The following is a 13,618-nucleotide window of genomic DNA, read 5'->3' as shown; positions in this document are numbered from 1 at the left end:
AGTTTAGTTTTAAAGCAGTTAAGACAAAAGAACCAACCCCAAACAGAGGGGCGGGAGCTGTGTCTGTCTATGGACATCAGAGAAAAAGATTTTACGGTAAGATCTTAAAAAAAATCTTATTTTCTCTATCGTCCATCGACAGACGCAGCCTCATCTCAATGAGCTGAGTGGGACGTCCCAAAGCAGTATAGGCATGAGGGGGTGGGAAAAAAACCCAACCAGACAGTAACGTCAACTCATAGGGGTTGACAGTAACGTCAACCCCTAAGAGAATAACAAAAAAGTATTCTCTTATGAAACCGCAGCCTTCAAAACCTTGTGGCCAAAAGAGGCATCTGAAGATGCCAACAAATCCACCATGTAAAATTTTGTAAAGGTGTGCAAAGACAACCACGTTGCTGCCTTACAAACTTGTACAACAGAGGCCTGATGACGAAAAGCCCAAGAGGCACTCAGCGCTCTAGTAGAATGCGCTTTCACAGGAAAAGGAGGAACCTGACCCTTGATCGAATAAGCCTGAACAACCGTCTGCCTGATCCATCTCGAAATGGTCGCAGCGGACGCAGCCAAACCTTTGTGAGGACCGTCCAGAAGGACAAAGAGAGAGTCCGACTTCCTGAAGGACTCTGTAACCGTCAGATAAATCCTTATTGCCCGAACCACATCCAGAGAGTGCAAGGCAATCTCCTTTGGATTTTTAGGCTTAGGACATAAGGAAGGCAACACGATGTACTCGTTAAGATGAAAAGCCGACACCACCTTAAGGAGAAAAGATGGGTTAGGTCGGAGGACCACTTTATCTCTGTGGACCACCAAATAAGGCAAACAACAGGACAGCACCACCAACTCAGAGACTTTGCGAGCAGAAGTGATAGCCACTAGGAAGGCAACCTTTTGTGACAAAGAGAGCAGAGAAATCTCCCTCTCAGCTCATGGAGATGAGGCTGCGTCTGATGTGCTGGGCTGTGGCAGTGGGGGTTATGCCTGGAGAGACAGCCCCTAGGGCGTGTACATTCAAATTTTCCTGCCTAGACTACTCCTGATGGGAGGAGCATAACTCAGCCCATGGAGATGAGGCTGCGTCTGTGGATGGACGATAGAGAAAATAACCTGATATTTACAGAGTCTATGGAGTCAAGCTGCACATGCTCAGTTTGGTGTGTATTGCTAGAGCGCTTTTTTTTTTTTTTTTTCTTGGGAGAGTGCATGTGATCAGCACAGGGCAAATCAGCACTGTCCAGACAAAGGGTCAGGAGTCCAGCATATTTATAAGACAATCGTGGGAGAAATGAAAACTCCTCCTACAAGCTTTCACCACACGGATTGAAGTCACAAGACTGCTCTAACTGTTGATGAGAAAAGGTATTTAGCAGTTTATATTTACTGAAATAATTGCATTTCCATTTTCTGTGTTCTGTGGGAGACCAGAGATAGTGAATGCAGGCTCTGGGTTTAGTAACACTTTAAGGGTACTTGAGTAATGAGGTTTATCTGCAGTCTCCTCTTCTCTACAGCTGTTTAAAGTCCAGAATGTATAAAGCTTTTCTGAGCTCTCAGAAAAAATAAAGGGGGGGGGGTGGAGAGAGCTGAAGTCACACTCTGCAGAGCTCAGTGAGGAGAGCTCTGAGAGCTGATTGGATGGAAGGGACACACCCCCTCACATAGCACACAGGAACAGAGCATAAAAAGCCACAAGAAGGAATCTTTTTCTAATGTGGACTTGAAAAATTGAATTAAGTCTATTGTCTCTTACTCCAAAAAAAGGCTCGCCAAGGGGTGCTTGCCATGGCCATCTAGGGCCTAGAAACATTTCCTAGCCTTATTGTAAATGGCTGTATTGGTGATTAATCATTAACAACAGCAGGCACCTTAAGATTTAATCAAACAACCTGACCTAAAATCCAAACCTTGCAAAGTATTCCTAATTGTTAAAAGCATTTTTATAAAAAAAAAAAAAAAAAAAGACCATGTACAACAGACCTACATACTTGTAGATATAGCTTCACAAGATATGGAAATAAATTAATATGGCATTGTCTTCTATTGTATTTTCATGGTGGCAATATGCACTAAAGTATTTTAAAGCTGAACTCCAGCCTTACCTTTAGTCTTACACTCTTGCACAGGCTCCTCTTCTGTACTGAAATTGCTTAGTCTAATTTCACTGCACACTGTGAGCTTCTTTCAATGTGCATTAAAAGCTGCAGCAGGTCAGATAGAGCTCACCCAATTTTCTGATTGGATGAAGTCCAGCATCATGTAGCTCTTTCCCCCCCTGCCTGACCATCCCTGTTTCACCCCTTTTACTCTGCATTTACATTATCTACAGATTCTCTGCCTGCTCCTCCAGACTGACATCAACCCATTAAGGCATATTGATATATGCATAACTCCCCCCAAGAGCCATCCCATGCCTTATTGGCTGTGTGAAAGTCTGTGTTTTCCATGTCTATGTTTCTCTAACATAGGAATGAGACACAGTGCCAAAAGTGGTGTCATTTCAGTGTACAGACAAAGGGCTCTTTCACACGGGCGGTCCGATCAGATCCGCATGTCAGTTTTTTAGGCGGATCTGATCGTATCCTCCATGCAGCTCTATGGGGCAGCGGGTGTCAGCGGAGGTCACCTCCGCTGACACCCGCTGCCATCCGCATCCGATCCTGTGCTGAAATCTGGACGGATGGAAACCCTATTTTTCCATCCGTTCAGTAATCGGAGCGGAGCAGATCTGAGGAGAGCGGACAAGCGGTCCGCTCTCATCCGATCCCCCATAGAGGGCAGCGGGGGCTGAGACACCTCCCTCTCCGCTCTGCAAGCGGAGACGGAGCTGTCATCCGCCCGGCTCAGCGGGGATCGCGGATCGATCCCCGCTGAGCAACACGGATCCGCCTGCGGAGGCGGACCGTGTGAAAGAGCCCAAACACATCCAGGGAGTAAAATTGTGCATGACTGCAAACATTTCTTTCAACCAACCCATAAACTGTTCATCTTTCAGAGCATGCCATCTGATGATCATGCCTTACCATAATCAAAAATGCTATTTGATATGAGGATTGTCATGCGTTCAGGGTTCATTGAGTATGACACCTGTAAGCCCAAAACTGGAAAGTGATATGAAGGTCTAGTACTTAATTCTCCTTGTTTTCTTTATGAAGCAAAATAAGTTGAATGCAAGCAGTGATCAATGCAATGCAAACTACGAAGCACAAACAGCATCTGCACCAATAAAAGCAGTTGTTAAAACCTGAAAACAAGATGATGGCAGTTTCATGTTTATTTTTGTTTTTTAAAAGGAAACATATACAGTAATTCAGCTTGTCGGCTGATTGGGATGAATTGCTCAATCTAGAAATCTTTGATGGCTGCCTCATTTCATGCAGGTATTGAACACCTGTTCTGGATGACAGCCCTCCAAACCCCCCCCCCATAAAAAAAAAAAAATCAATCAGTGATTGTCAGAGAACGAGTACAAGTCTCTGTATCACTCAGTGAGAAAATAAGGCACACGTGACCAGAGAAGGAGAAAATGGACTTCATTTTGAATGCAGCTTCCATTCTTACCGTGGTTTGTGTTTCTTTCTGCAGAGCCACATCCGAATAGTCTTTTGCATTTTAATGCAGGCAGAAGCTCTGTACATAATCTTGTTTTTCACTTTAAAACGAAAAATAAGAAAAGCATTTTCAATAAGAGCTTATTAAAGACTGACTTCATACCCACAAAATTCCAGGAAAAAAATGAGCAACTGAAACATGCTTTTGTGCAGGAAAATTATGTGCATGTACTTTATTTCAAGGTCCAAAGGAATCATCTACCTAAACTGATTCATAAAAAACCGGAAGAGTAAAATAAGATTTTATGCTTATAGCAATCAGTCACAAATATATAATATTTATTTATTTATTTTTAATTGCTCATGAACCTTAAAGGTGAAACCTGGCCAGTTGCAGCTCTCATTTTCTTTTCTGTGGTTTTAATAAATTACCCCCTTAGTGATTTGTGTCAAAGGAGGAGGCTGTGAATACAATTAGCTTCAAGTGATATTCAAGGCACAAATTAAAAAAAAAAAAAAAAAAAAAAACACAACAAACATGTCATGCTTACCTGCTATGTGCAGAGGTTTTGCACAGAGCAGCCCTGATCCTTCTTTCGCGGGTCCCCTGCTGGCGCTGGCCCCTCCCTCCTGTCGAGTCCCCCAGAGCTACTGGGTTAAATTGCCTCCTCCAGGAGTAGGACTAGGCAGAACAAAAAACACCTGGCTACGCCCATGGGCTATCTTCCGCTTGGTATATAACCCCCCTCTCTGCTCTAGGTAATCAATTTAGTAGCAAGCAGTATTAAAAGTATTAGAACTTCATAGAGGGGTGGGTGCTGTGTCCGTCGATTAACTCAGAGGAATGGATTTTACGGTAAGTACAAAAATCCCATAATACCTATGGACCACCACATAGGGCTGCGACAGGATATTGCCGCCAATTCCGATACCCTGCGGGACGAGGTAATAGACACCAAGAACATCACCTTCTGGAATAACGTAGACAAGGGAATCTCCTGAATATTCTCAAATGGAGGATTCTGGAGAACTGAAAGCACTAAATTTAAATCCCATGACGGCAAAAGAGACCGTACAGGTGGAGCCACATGTCAAGCCCCCTGAATGAAGGTACAAACTGAAGAGTGTGTGGCTAGGGGTAGCTGAAATAAGATTGCCAGGGCAGACACCTGGCCCTTGATGGTACTTAAGGCCAACTTCTGATCATTGCCCTATTAAAGAAAGGTTAATATCTGAGCCACAGAAAAAGATCGAGGATGGGCGCCAATCGACTCACACCAATAAATGTACGCTTTCCTTCTACGATGGTATTTCTTACTGGGAGAGGACTTTCTCGCCTTCACCATAGTAGGGATCACTGATCCAGAAAACCTCTATCCCTCAGTACCTGGCTTTCTATAGCTAAGCCATTAAAACCTGCGACTGTAAAGCAGAATGGTTGATCAGCCCTTGGAACAACTGGTCTTCTCTGAGAAGAAGCCTCCAAGGGACGTTTACGGCCACAAGGATGATTGGAAGATCCTCGTTCTTGATTCCTTGCAGGAACTGCAGAAGAAGCCTGAGCCGAGGATGATACTGGCCTTACCGTGGCCCTTGGACGCCTGCAGCTTTTGCCAGAGGAACCCGTGATTTCGCTACCAACTTCGGTATCCTCCTGTGGAGCCAAACCTGCTAAAGGAGCTACATGTAGGACTGTGCAAACAGAACTGTCTTGAAAGTGGATACCACCTGACTAAGAACCTGTATGCCAGTGATGGCGAACCTTGGCACCCCAGATATTTTGGAACTCTATTTCCCATGATGTTCATGCACTTTGCAGTACAGTCCAGGAGACAGGACTTTGACAGCGGCCGGCGTTTCAGATCCAAGCTGTGTCACAGCAGGGGGGATCCCTGCTCTGTATGATCCCCCCGGCTCTCCTCTTTCTCTCCTCTTCCTTCCCCTCAGTTTCCTGGCCGATCGCTAGGAGGAGAATCGGTGACCCCCCCTCTCCTGATGCAGCTCCACACTGTGGAAATTTTGAGAGCTTATATATATATATATATATATATATATATATATATATATATATATATATATATATATGTGTCAAAATTAATGGACCACTTGGTCTTTTTTCTGCTGCCACTCTGTTTTTCCATACTTCTAATAAACAACAATCTCCTCAGATATCCCTAAATATACATTTGGACATTGCTGCTCATTAAAAATCCTGTAAAAAAAAGATATACAATATATGAATACTTTGAATAGTCAAACCAATTTTTAAATAAATACAATCAGAGAGAATGATCAAAACTGGAGCACCTGGAGCAGCTGTGCAACCAAGCAACATTTAATCTTTCATATTCAAAGCTTAACTGAACAACTGAAGATAAAAGCGGATTGGTTGCCATGCACTACAGCTGCATCTACTCCAAATTCTGCCTGCTCCAGTTCTGATAAATTCCCTAAAACATGTATTGGATGTGGTAGCAGAACTTTTTTTCTTGTTTTTTACTTGTTTCGGGTAGAATGGAAAAGCCAACACATCTGTCAGGTTTTTGGAATTGTTTTCTCGTAGGGGAGAATTACTCTCAATTTTTGTCTTGGTGACTATTGTCAGCATGATAAAAAGTGAGGGAACTTATGATACATTTACATTCTTGCCTCATGAGGAGTTTATGTGTAATCTCCATTAGCAACTGTAAATAGATATGTGTGTGGTCTAACGATTCGTGGTCGTCAATTATGTTACCCGTAAGCTATATTTTGAGATTTATTGTATCTCGGATATGGTTTGGGTTAAATGAGAGTTCTTTGACCATGAGTGAAAGCTTTAACACATCAACAGAAATGTATTGGTAAATGGCAAGAAGGCCTAAATTAATACACAGCAATCTATCTATAGTACAACCGAAATGAAAAATAATCATAGGTTAACTGAATATAGAGTATGATACTCAAAACATGAAGATACAAACAGCCAGACAGACAACACATAGGACAGGCATTTAGATATAAGTGCAGGAGGTAGACTCCATAGTTACCATGCTCACGAGAGCTTCCTTTTAGTCTGCTGATTCAGAGACTCTTTCTCCTTCCTGCCTTAACTAATATAGACCTATCTCCCATAGACTTGCTTAGGGCCATACTGGTTGGTGGAGCTGCCTTACCCCTCTCCTCCCTCTGGGCGTATCTCATTCAGGATTGGACAACTTACCCGTCCCCTATATTTAGCATAACCCAGCCCTTTGCCAGCACCTCCTCTCTGTTGGAGGGAGGATTTAATTATGCTGGCTGACCTCCTCTTGAATTGGGGCTTTAGATATGCAAGGTCATATCCTGGGCAAGTTGTCTACTCTTCAACAGATGGCCAGCTATATTGCCTAACTAAAGAGAGCGTCTTTGAAGTAGAGGCAGAGATAATGAAGGAAGTGACACGGCCTATTATCAATTATGACCTTGGTCCCGTAAGGTCTGTGAAAAGGAACTTAATTATGGTGTTGTACTATCTCGCATACCAGTTTAGGTATTTACGTGTAAATAGCAGCCACCTCCCTGGTAGCCCAAGCTTGCACTTGCTAAATCAATAACCAACGCCTGCAGACTGGTTTCACACAACTTAACTTCCAATAATTTTATATCAACTGTTAGTTGAAATCAAAAGACAATATCCTAAATTATATATATATATATATATATATATATATATATATATATATATATATATAAATATATACACACATATCTATTTACAATTGCTAATGGAGATTACACAAACTCCTCATAAGGTAACAGTATGTTTGTTTCGGTTTCCTTGCAAAATAAAAAAAGAGAGGGAAAACCCAAATTTTACAGTTTTACCTGGAACAGAAGCAGAAAAATCTTTTCGTAGGAGATCCTTGCTCTAGGTGGGATTTCTGTTTATTCTGGGAAAATTAAACAGTGCATCCAGAAAGCATTCATGGCGTTTCACTTTTTCTACATTTTGTTATGTTATAGTCTTATTCCAAAATGGATTACATTTATTATTTTCCTCAAAATTCAACAAACAATACCCCATAATGACAACGTAAAAGAAGTAAGTTTGAAATCTTTGCAAATTTACTAAAAATAAAATATGTAAAAAAAAAAAAAAAAAATCACATGTACTAACGTTCTCACAGCCTTTGCTCAATATTTTGTTGAAGCACCTTTGGCAGCAATTACAGCCTCAAGTCTTTTTGAATATTATGCTACAAGCTTGGCACACCTATTTTTTGGCAGTTTCTCCCATGCTTCTTTGGAGGACCTCTCAAGCGCCATCAGGTTGGATGGGGAGCGTCGGTGCACAGCCATTTTCAGATCTCTCCAGAGATGTTCAATCAGGTTCAAGTCAGGGCTCTGGCTGGGCCACTTAAGGACATTCACAAGGTTGTCCCGTAACCTCTCCTTTGTTAGCTTGACTGTGTGCTTAGGGTTGTTGTCCTGTTGGAAGATGAACCTTCGTCACAGTCTGAGATCTAGAGCGCTATGGAGCAGGTTTTCATTAAGGATGTCCATTGCTGCATTCATCTTTCCCCCCATCCTGACTAGTCTCCCAGTTCCTGCCACTGAAAAACATCCCCACAGCATGATGCTGCCACCACCATGCTTCACTGTAAGGATAGTATTGGCCAGGTGATGAGTGGTGCTTTGCCATTCAGGCCAAAGAGTTCAAACTTTGTTTCATCAGACCAGAGAATTTTGTTTCTCATGGTATGAGAGACTTTCAGGTGCCTTTTGGCAAACTCAAGGCCGGCTGTCATGTGCCTTTTACTGAGGAGTGGCTTCCGCCTGGCCACTCTACCATACAGGTCTGATTGGTAAACAGCTGCAGAGATAGTTGTTCTTCTGGAAGGTTCTCCTCTCTCCACAGAGAACTGCTGGAGCTCTGTCAGAGTGACCATTGGGATCTTGTTTACCTCCCCAAGACTCTTCTCCCCCGATCGCTCAGTTTGGCCAGGCGGCCTGCTCTAGGAAGAGTCCTGGTGGTTCCAAACATCTTCCATTTATGGATGATGGAGGCCACTGTGCTCATTGGGACCATCAATGCTGCAGGCATTTTTCTGTACCCTTCCCCAGATCTGTGCCTCAATATAATTCTGTCTCGGAAGCCTACAGACAATTCCTTGGACTTCATGGCTTGATTTGTGTTCTAACATGCACTGTTAACTGTGGGACATTATATAGACAGGTGTGTGCCTTTCCAAATCACGTCCAATCAACTGAAGTTACAATGGGTAGACTCTAATCAAGTTGTAGAAACATCTTTAGGATGATCAGTGGAAACAGGATGCACCTGAACTCAATTTTAAGTGTCATGGCAAAGGCTGTGAATACTCATGTGCATGAGACTTTTTTCATTTTTTATTTTTAATACATTTGCAAAAATTTCAAACAAACATGTACTTACCTTGTCATTTTGGGGTGTTGTTTGTAGAATTTTATGAAAAAAATGAATTTATTCTATTTTTGGAATAAGACTAACATAATAAAAGGTGGAAAAAGTGAGGGGTTGTGAATACTTTTCGGATGCACTGTATCTAATTTCCAGTTGTGCCTCTGGGACAGGAAGTGTGCTGAAATTTCTGAAACTTCACCAACAGGGCAGCAGACAGCATAATTTACAAAGTTCTATTCCTTTCCCACCCAAAAAGGAAGCTAGAAAAAAAAGCCCTTGCTGGAGTTCCACTCTAAATACAAGTGTAAAGTTTGGGCTGACCAAACAGTCCTCCTAAAACCATGAATTTCAACAAATACTAAACATTCACCAGTCCCCAGCATAATGAAAACAGAACACATAAAAGTACAGTTCATTATTTTTCTACTTCATTGTTTTGGAATCCGCATTCCAATAACTGTAAAGAGGAGAACAGGATGATCTACACAGGATGTTTTCATTTTAAAATGTCAGACAAGTACAAGGTGAGAACTGGGAATTACATATATATATGAGTGGCCCTCTTTGAATACCTCCTGTACTATGATAAACAAACAAGGTGTTCAAGAGCTTTAATTTTCCACAGCAGAAGAGCTGCTTACCTCGAGCTGTTCATCTTCCGAATGCAGAAAACTTTGCAGAGGTTTAGTCTCTGCACTTAGCTTTAATATGGTATGCATTATATGTCAAGGAGATTTTTTGGACAGCGCACAATGACAATGTCAAGTGTGTTGTTTATGACAAAGTCTCTTTTTTCAAAAGCTTACAATCCTTCAACGTGCTTAAAAACTTCATATTATGTCTCTGATGTGTATAAGAAGCCTGATTACGCAGGATAAGTGGTCCATGGAATATTCAATCTGACATATGCTTCTATAAACATGCACAATTGGATTACCTAACCATGCATGTTTATTTCACTGAGAAACAGATATGTCCAGATCTGGCTTATTTTTAATGGGAAAATAGCTTTCAGCTGGGACATGCAATACAGTTGACGGAGTCATCCATCAAGTTTAGTCACCTTTTGAAGTCTACTACATCAATAAAAATGAGGATTGTCACCCAATCTGCCCAAAATCAGACTCATCAGATGACAAGATCAGGTCACCGCATGACAAGATCAGGTCACCGCATGCAACTAACAGTACCTTCATGTGCAAACGTGACAATCATGTACTATAACAAAGTAGAACTAAAAGCAAAAAGTTTTTCATTTTGGATAAAGGGAGAGTTATATAGCCCCTTGTCATTTTTTTTTCTTTGCCATACTTTAAAGCAGGCATGTCCAACCTGCGGCCTTGGGGCCGCATACGGCCCGTAACCGCAGGCAATGCAGCCCACTGCCCCCTGACAATTTTCTTTTTTGCTGGGGAGGAAGGAAGTCTGCTCGGGCGCACGGCCACAGCGGCTTCCAACTAACTGTAGGCAGAGGCTACCTTGGAAGGGATCATCCACTAGTTATGTTAAATTAGTGATGGGGGGGGGGGGGGGGGCGCGCGGCAGCGCGGGAAAGGCTCGGTGGCGTTTTTTTACTTATATACCTTAACTATAGTATATATTTTATATGCGGCCTGAGAAAATTTCTCTACACTCAATGTGGCCCAGAGAGACCAAAAGGTTGGACACCCTGCTTTAAAGCTTTACCAATAGTGAAAGTGTTGTGTGAATTTATAGTACACACACACACACAGTTATTGTAGAATGATATGTAAAAAAACATACTGTTCAGGACCTAAATTACAATTCGGCTATGGTAAGGATTTAAAATTATTTTTAAAGGATCCTAATAAAAGTCTGTATGATTCCAAATATTAATAAAACAATTTTATGCATAGACATTTTATGTTTCAACAAACCATAACTTACATTTTATGACTGAAAGTGCACACCACTGGACCTTCTTCCAGCGACTGCAGATAAGCCAATGATTGACACGTTTTATCAGTTCAGCTAAATGATCTGGATCAGACTTCATAATCTGATCAAACTCAGCAAACTAGAACATAAAGAGCAGCATAATATCAGTGCAAAGAAAACATCAATTTTAAAATTCAGCGACAAAGATTAATCCTAATTAAAGAAGATATTCTGTAACACTTCAAAAGGACCAGAAATACAGTACATTATGATAGTTGGGTAATAATGATAAATAATCTCAAGCACCTGTTGCAAAATCTGTGGCTGGGCTGAAAAGAGCATTGATCTGAGGTGCTGCTCAATTGTGTCAAAGCTACAACTAAGCAATCAGCCAGGAGCATCAGTTTTACTGATTGCCTCGCTCTAGCTCTGACTCAGCAGGGAGGCAAGTGGGACCACTACACCAATAGCAGCGGACCTCTCTGCAGCCTCCAGCCCAGCCATGAACTTTGCAAAAGATGATTAAGTATATTTACCAACTAGAAACAAATGGTATGACTTGTAGACTAGTATTTTTAGCACCCATGAGTTGCAGAAGGCATGAAATAATAGTAAGACTTTTAATTTATTTGGCACCTGAATGTCACATGTGTTATAAACAACAAAGCACAAATGTAGCAGATAATTCTAACACTCAGAAGTGTTGATTGCAGATGATTTGTAACATTTCTAATGCTTCAAGTCACTGTTCATCATTGTTGTGTGGACTGCTTCAATAAACTGATCCCAGACTTGTAGCTGAGACAAAATCATATACCTGATTACATTCTTGATTCTGTTCATCTGACAAATGCTGCAGACTTGCCATTAAGAGTAAGCGTACATGCAAGCATCAAAGGACTGCTGCTAAAGTGCGCTAGTGCCTGTTTCGACTACTCTGCGAATCAGGCATACAAGATCCCCTAAAGACTAAAATATTAAATTTTTTGTGTTTTTTTTTTCCTCTTAGGGCTCTTTCACACGGCCGCTCCTATTTTTTATCCCGCTGCAGCCCTTTTTTTTATTTTTCACGGACACAGATGACAATTGTGTCATCCGCTCCGTATGTCCACATATCATCCCATCCGTTTGCAGATGATATACGGACATAATGTATGTCTATGGGGATTGCAGATATCAGCGGATGACACCGCTGACATCCGATTTTGCATCCGTTCCGTTTTTTTAACGGAAGAAAAATAGGGTTCTGTTCCATTCCAAAAAACGGAACAGAACTGAAAGGACACAAATCGGATGTCAGCGGAAGGTCATCCGCTGACATCCGCAATCCCATTGACATGCATTATGTCCGTATATAACCCGCAAACGGATGTGGTGATATACTGACATTCGGAACGCCCGTGTTAAAGAGCCCTTATGTTGTTTATACATAGGTTTTAAAAAAAAAAATACAATAATAATAAAGATAAAAGAATATAAAAAGAGGAAGCACAAAACCTGCATCAACAGTATTTGGCAAAATGGACCACACTGTTCTCAACATTTTTCAGGGTGGGGGCAACAAGACCTCCTCCACAGTTTAATAATGTGATTTCAGGGCAAAGAGGGAACCGGTGTAATCAAAGTAGGCACATTACATCTCTAACATACTGGTGTTGAGAAACTATGGATACCACCGGTGTGCTTGCCAAGATCTCCTAGGTCATAAGAGGGTCTTAATCGGCACTCTAATATGAGTGACTAATAAATGTTTTTTTTTTTTGTTCAGCTCATGCCTATACACTTCTATGAACTAACACAGCCCTTCTGGATCGAGTTAAGCAATTTGTGCATAATGCATCACCAAATCCTGTGTTAGGCTGGCCATACACTATACAATTTTCTTGTTCAACTTTCCTTTAGATTTACCAAAACCATGTAATATAGGGTCAAACCTAAACACTTTCAATTTGTATGCAGTCAGGCAGGCCCTTGCACTACATAGTTTCAGGTAAATCTAAAGGAAATTGAATAAGAAAATTGTATAGTGTATGGCCAGCCTTAGTTATTTTTCATGTAACGATACAAAATGACAGCTGTAGAGCATACAATATCAATGCACCTTCAGACCAACTAATAATTCTATTCATTTACAAGCATATTCTGAAATTCAAGGGTAAAAGGAGAAATATTTGCACATAAAAGAAAAGGTTAAAGTCACAAGCTGCATAAATCATCTTTTTATTTAGAATTCCTGGGCTCGTCACATTTAATATTGAAAAAAGAGAAGACACTTACCTTGCCAGGCCTGAAAAACACCTTAGTTAACCCAAATTTGTAATCATTTTCATTTAAGCCCAAGGCTTTGAACAGAGCCTGTAACATAAAAGAAACACATTAATAGGCTTGAATTTATACCCCCTTAAAATAGGCTTCAAAGAGCACAATAAATTATTAAAACATGAGCAGTTTAACAAGATGATTTTGCACAGCATGAAAAGGATTTTTGGTACAATTAAAATTACTGTTCAGTAGAAGAGATACCTTGCAGAAAAGTCTGGGGTCCAGACGAGACAGCTTAGCAGGCATATACTTTTTGTACATGTTATAAAGTTCATGGAATGAAGCTCGAGATGGGAAGCCTCCCTGCATTAGATCCAGGACAGATACCATTCCTGGAGGGGAAAGAAAATTCACTAAATGAGCCCCAAAATTAATTTAGGTTAGAGTATTAAAATATTCCAGAATGTGTTCATATTTAATTTGCATTCTGCCATTTGTATTG

At 41.1% G+C, this 13,618-nt stretch overlaps 1 protein-coding gene across 5 annotated transcripts in view; it reads right to left on the bottom strand.

Annotated features, from left to right (window-relative positions):
- The window catches only part of MYO6 (myosin VI), a 394,715-nt gene that overhangs the window by 75,695 nt on the left and 305,402 nt on the right, over positions 1-13,618 (bottom strand). For all 5 annotated transcript variants that reach the window (XM_082249660.1, XM_082249662.1, XM_082249661.1 and 2 more), the window contains exons 21-24: positions 13,378-13,508; positions 13,132-13,209; positions 10,864-10,993; positions 3,562-3,652 (exon numbers count right to left, since the gene is read on the bottom strand). In XM_082249660.1, the coding sequence (XP_082105786.1) occupies positions 3,562-3,652; positions 10,864-10,993; positions 13,132-13,209; positions 13,378-13,508 (430 nt within the window). The remainder of the gene's footprint in view (positions 1-3,561; positions 3,653-10,863; positions 10,994-13,131; positions 13,210-13,377; positions 13,509-13,618) is intronic.

The sequence above is a fragment of the Pelophylax lessonae genome (assembly GCF_965119305.1).
Source record: "Pelophylax lessonae genome assembly, chromosome: 3".
Classification (NCBI taxonomy): domain Eukaryota; kingdom Metazoa; phylum Chordata; class Amphibia; order Anura; family Ranidae; genus Pelophylax; species Pelophylax lessonae.
The sequence above is the reverse complement of the archived record's forward strand: the minus strand, read 5'-3'. Positions and strand labels throughout refer to the sequence as shown.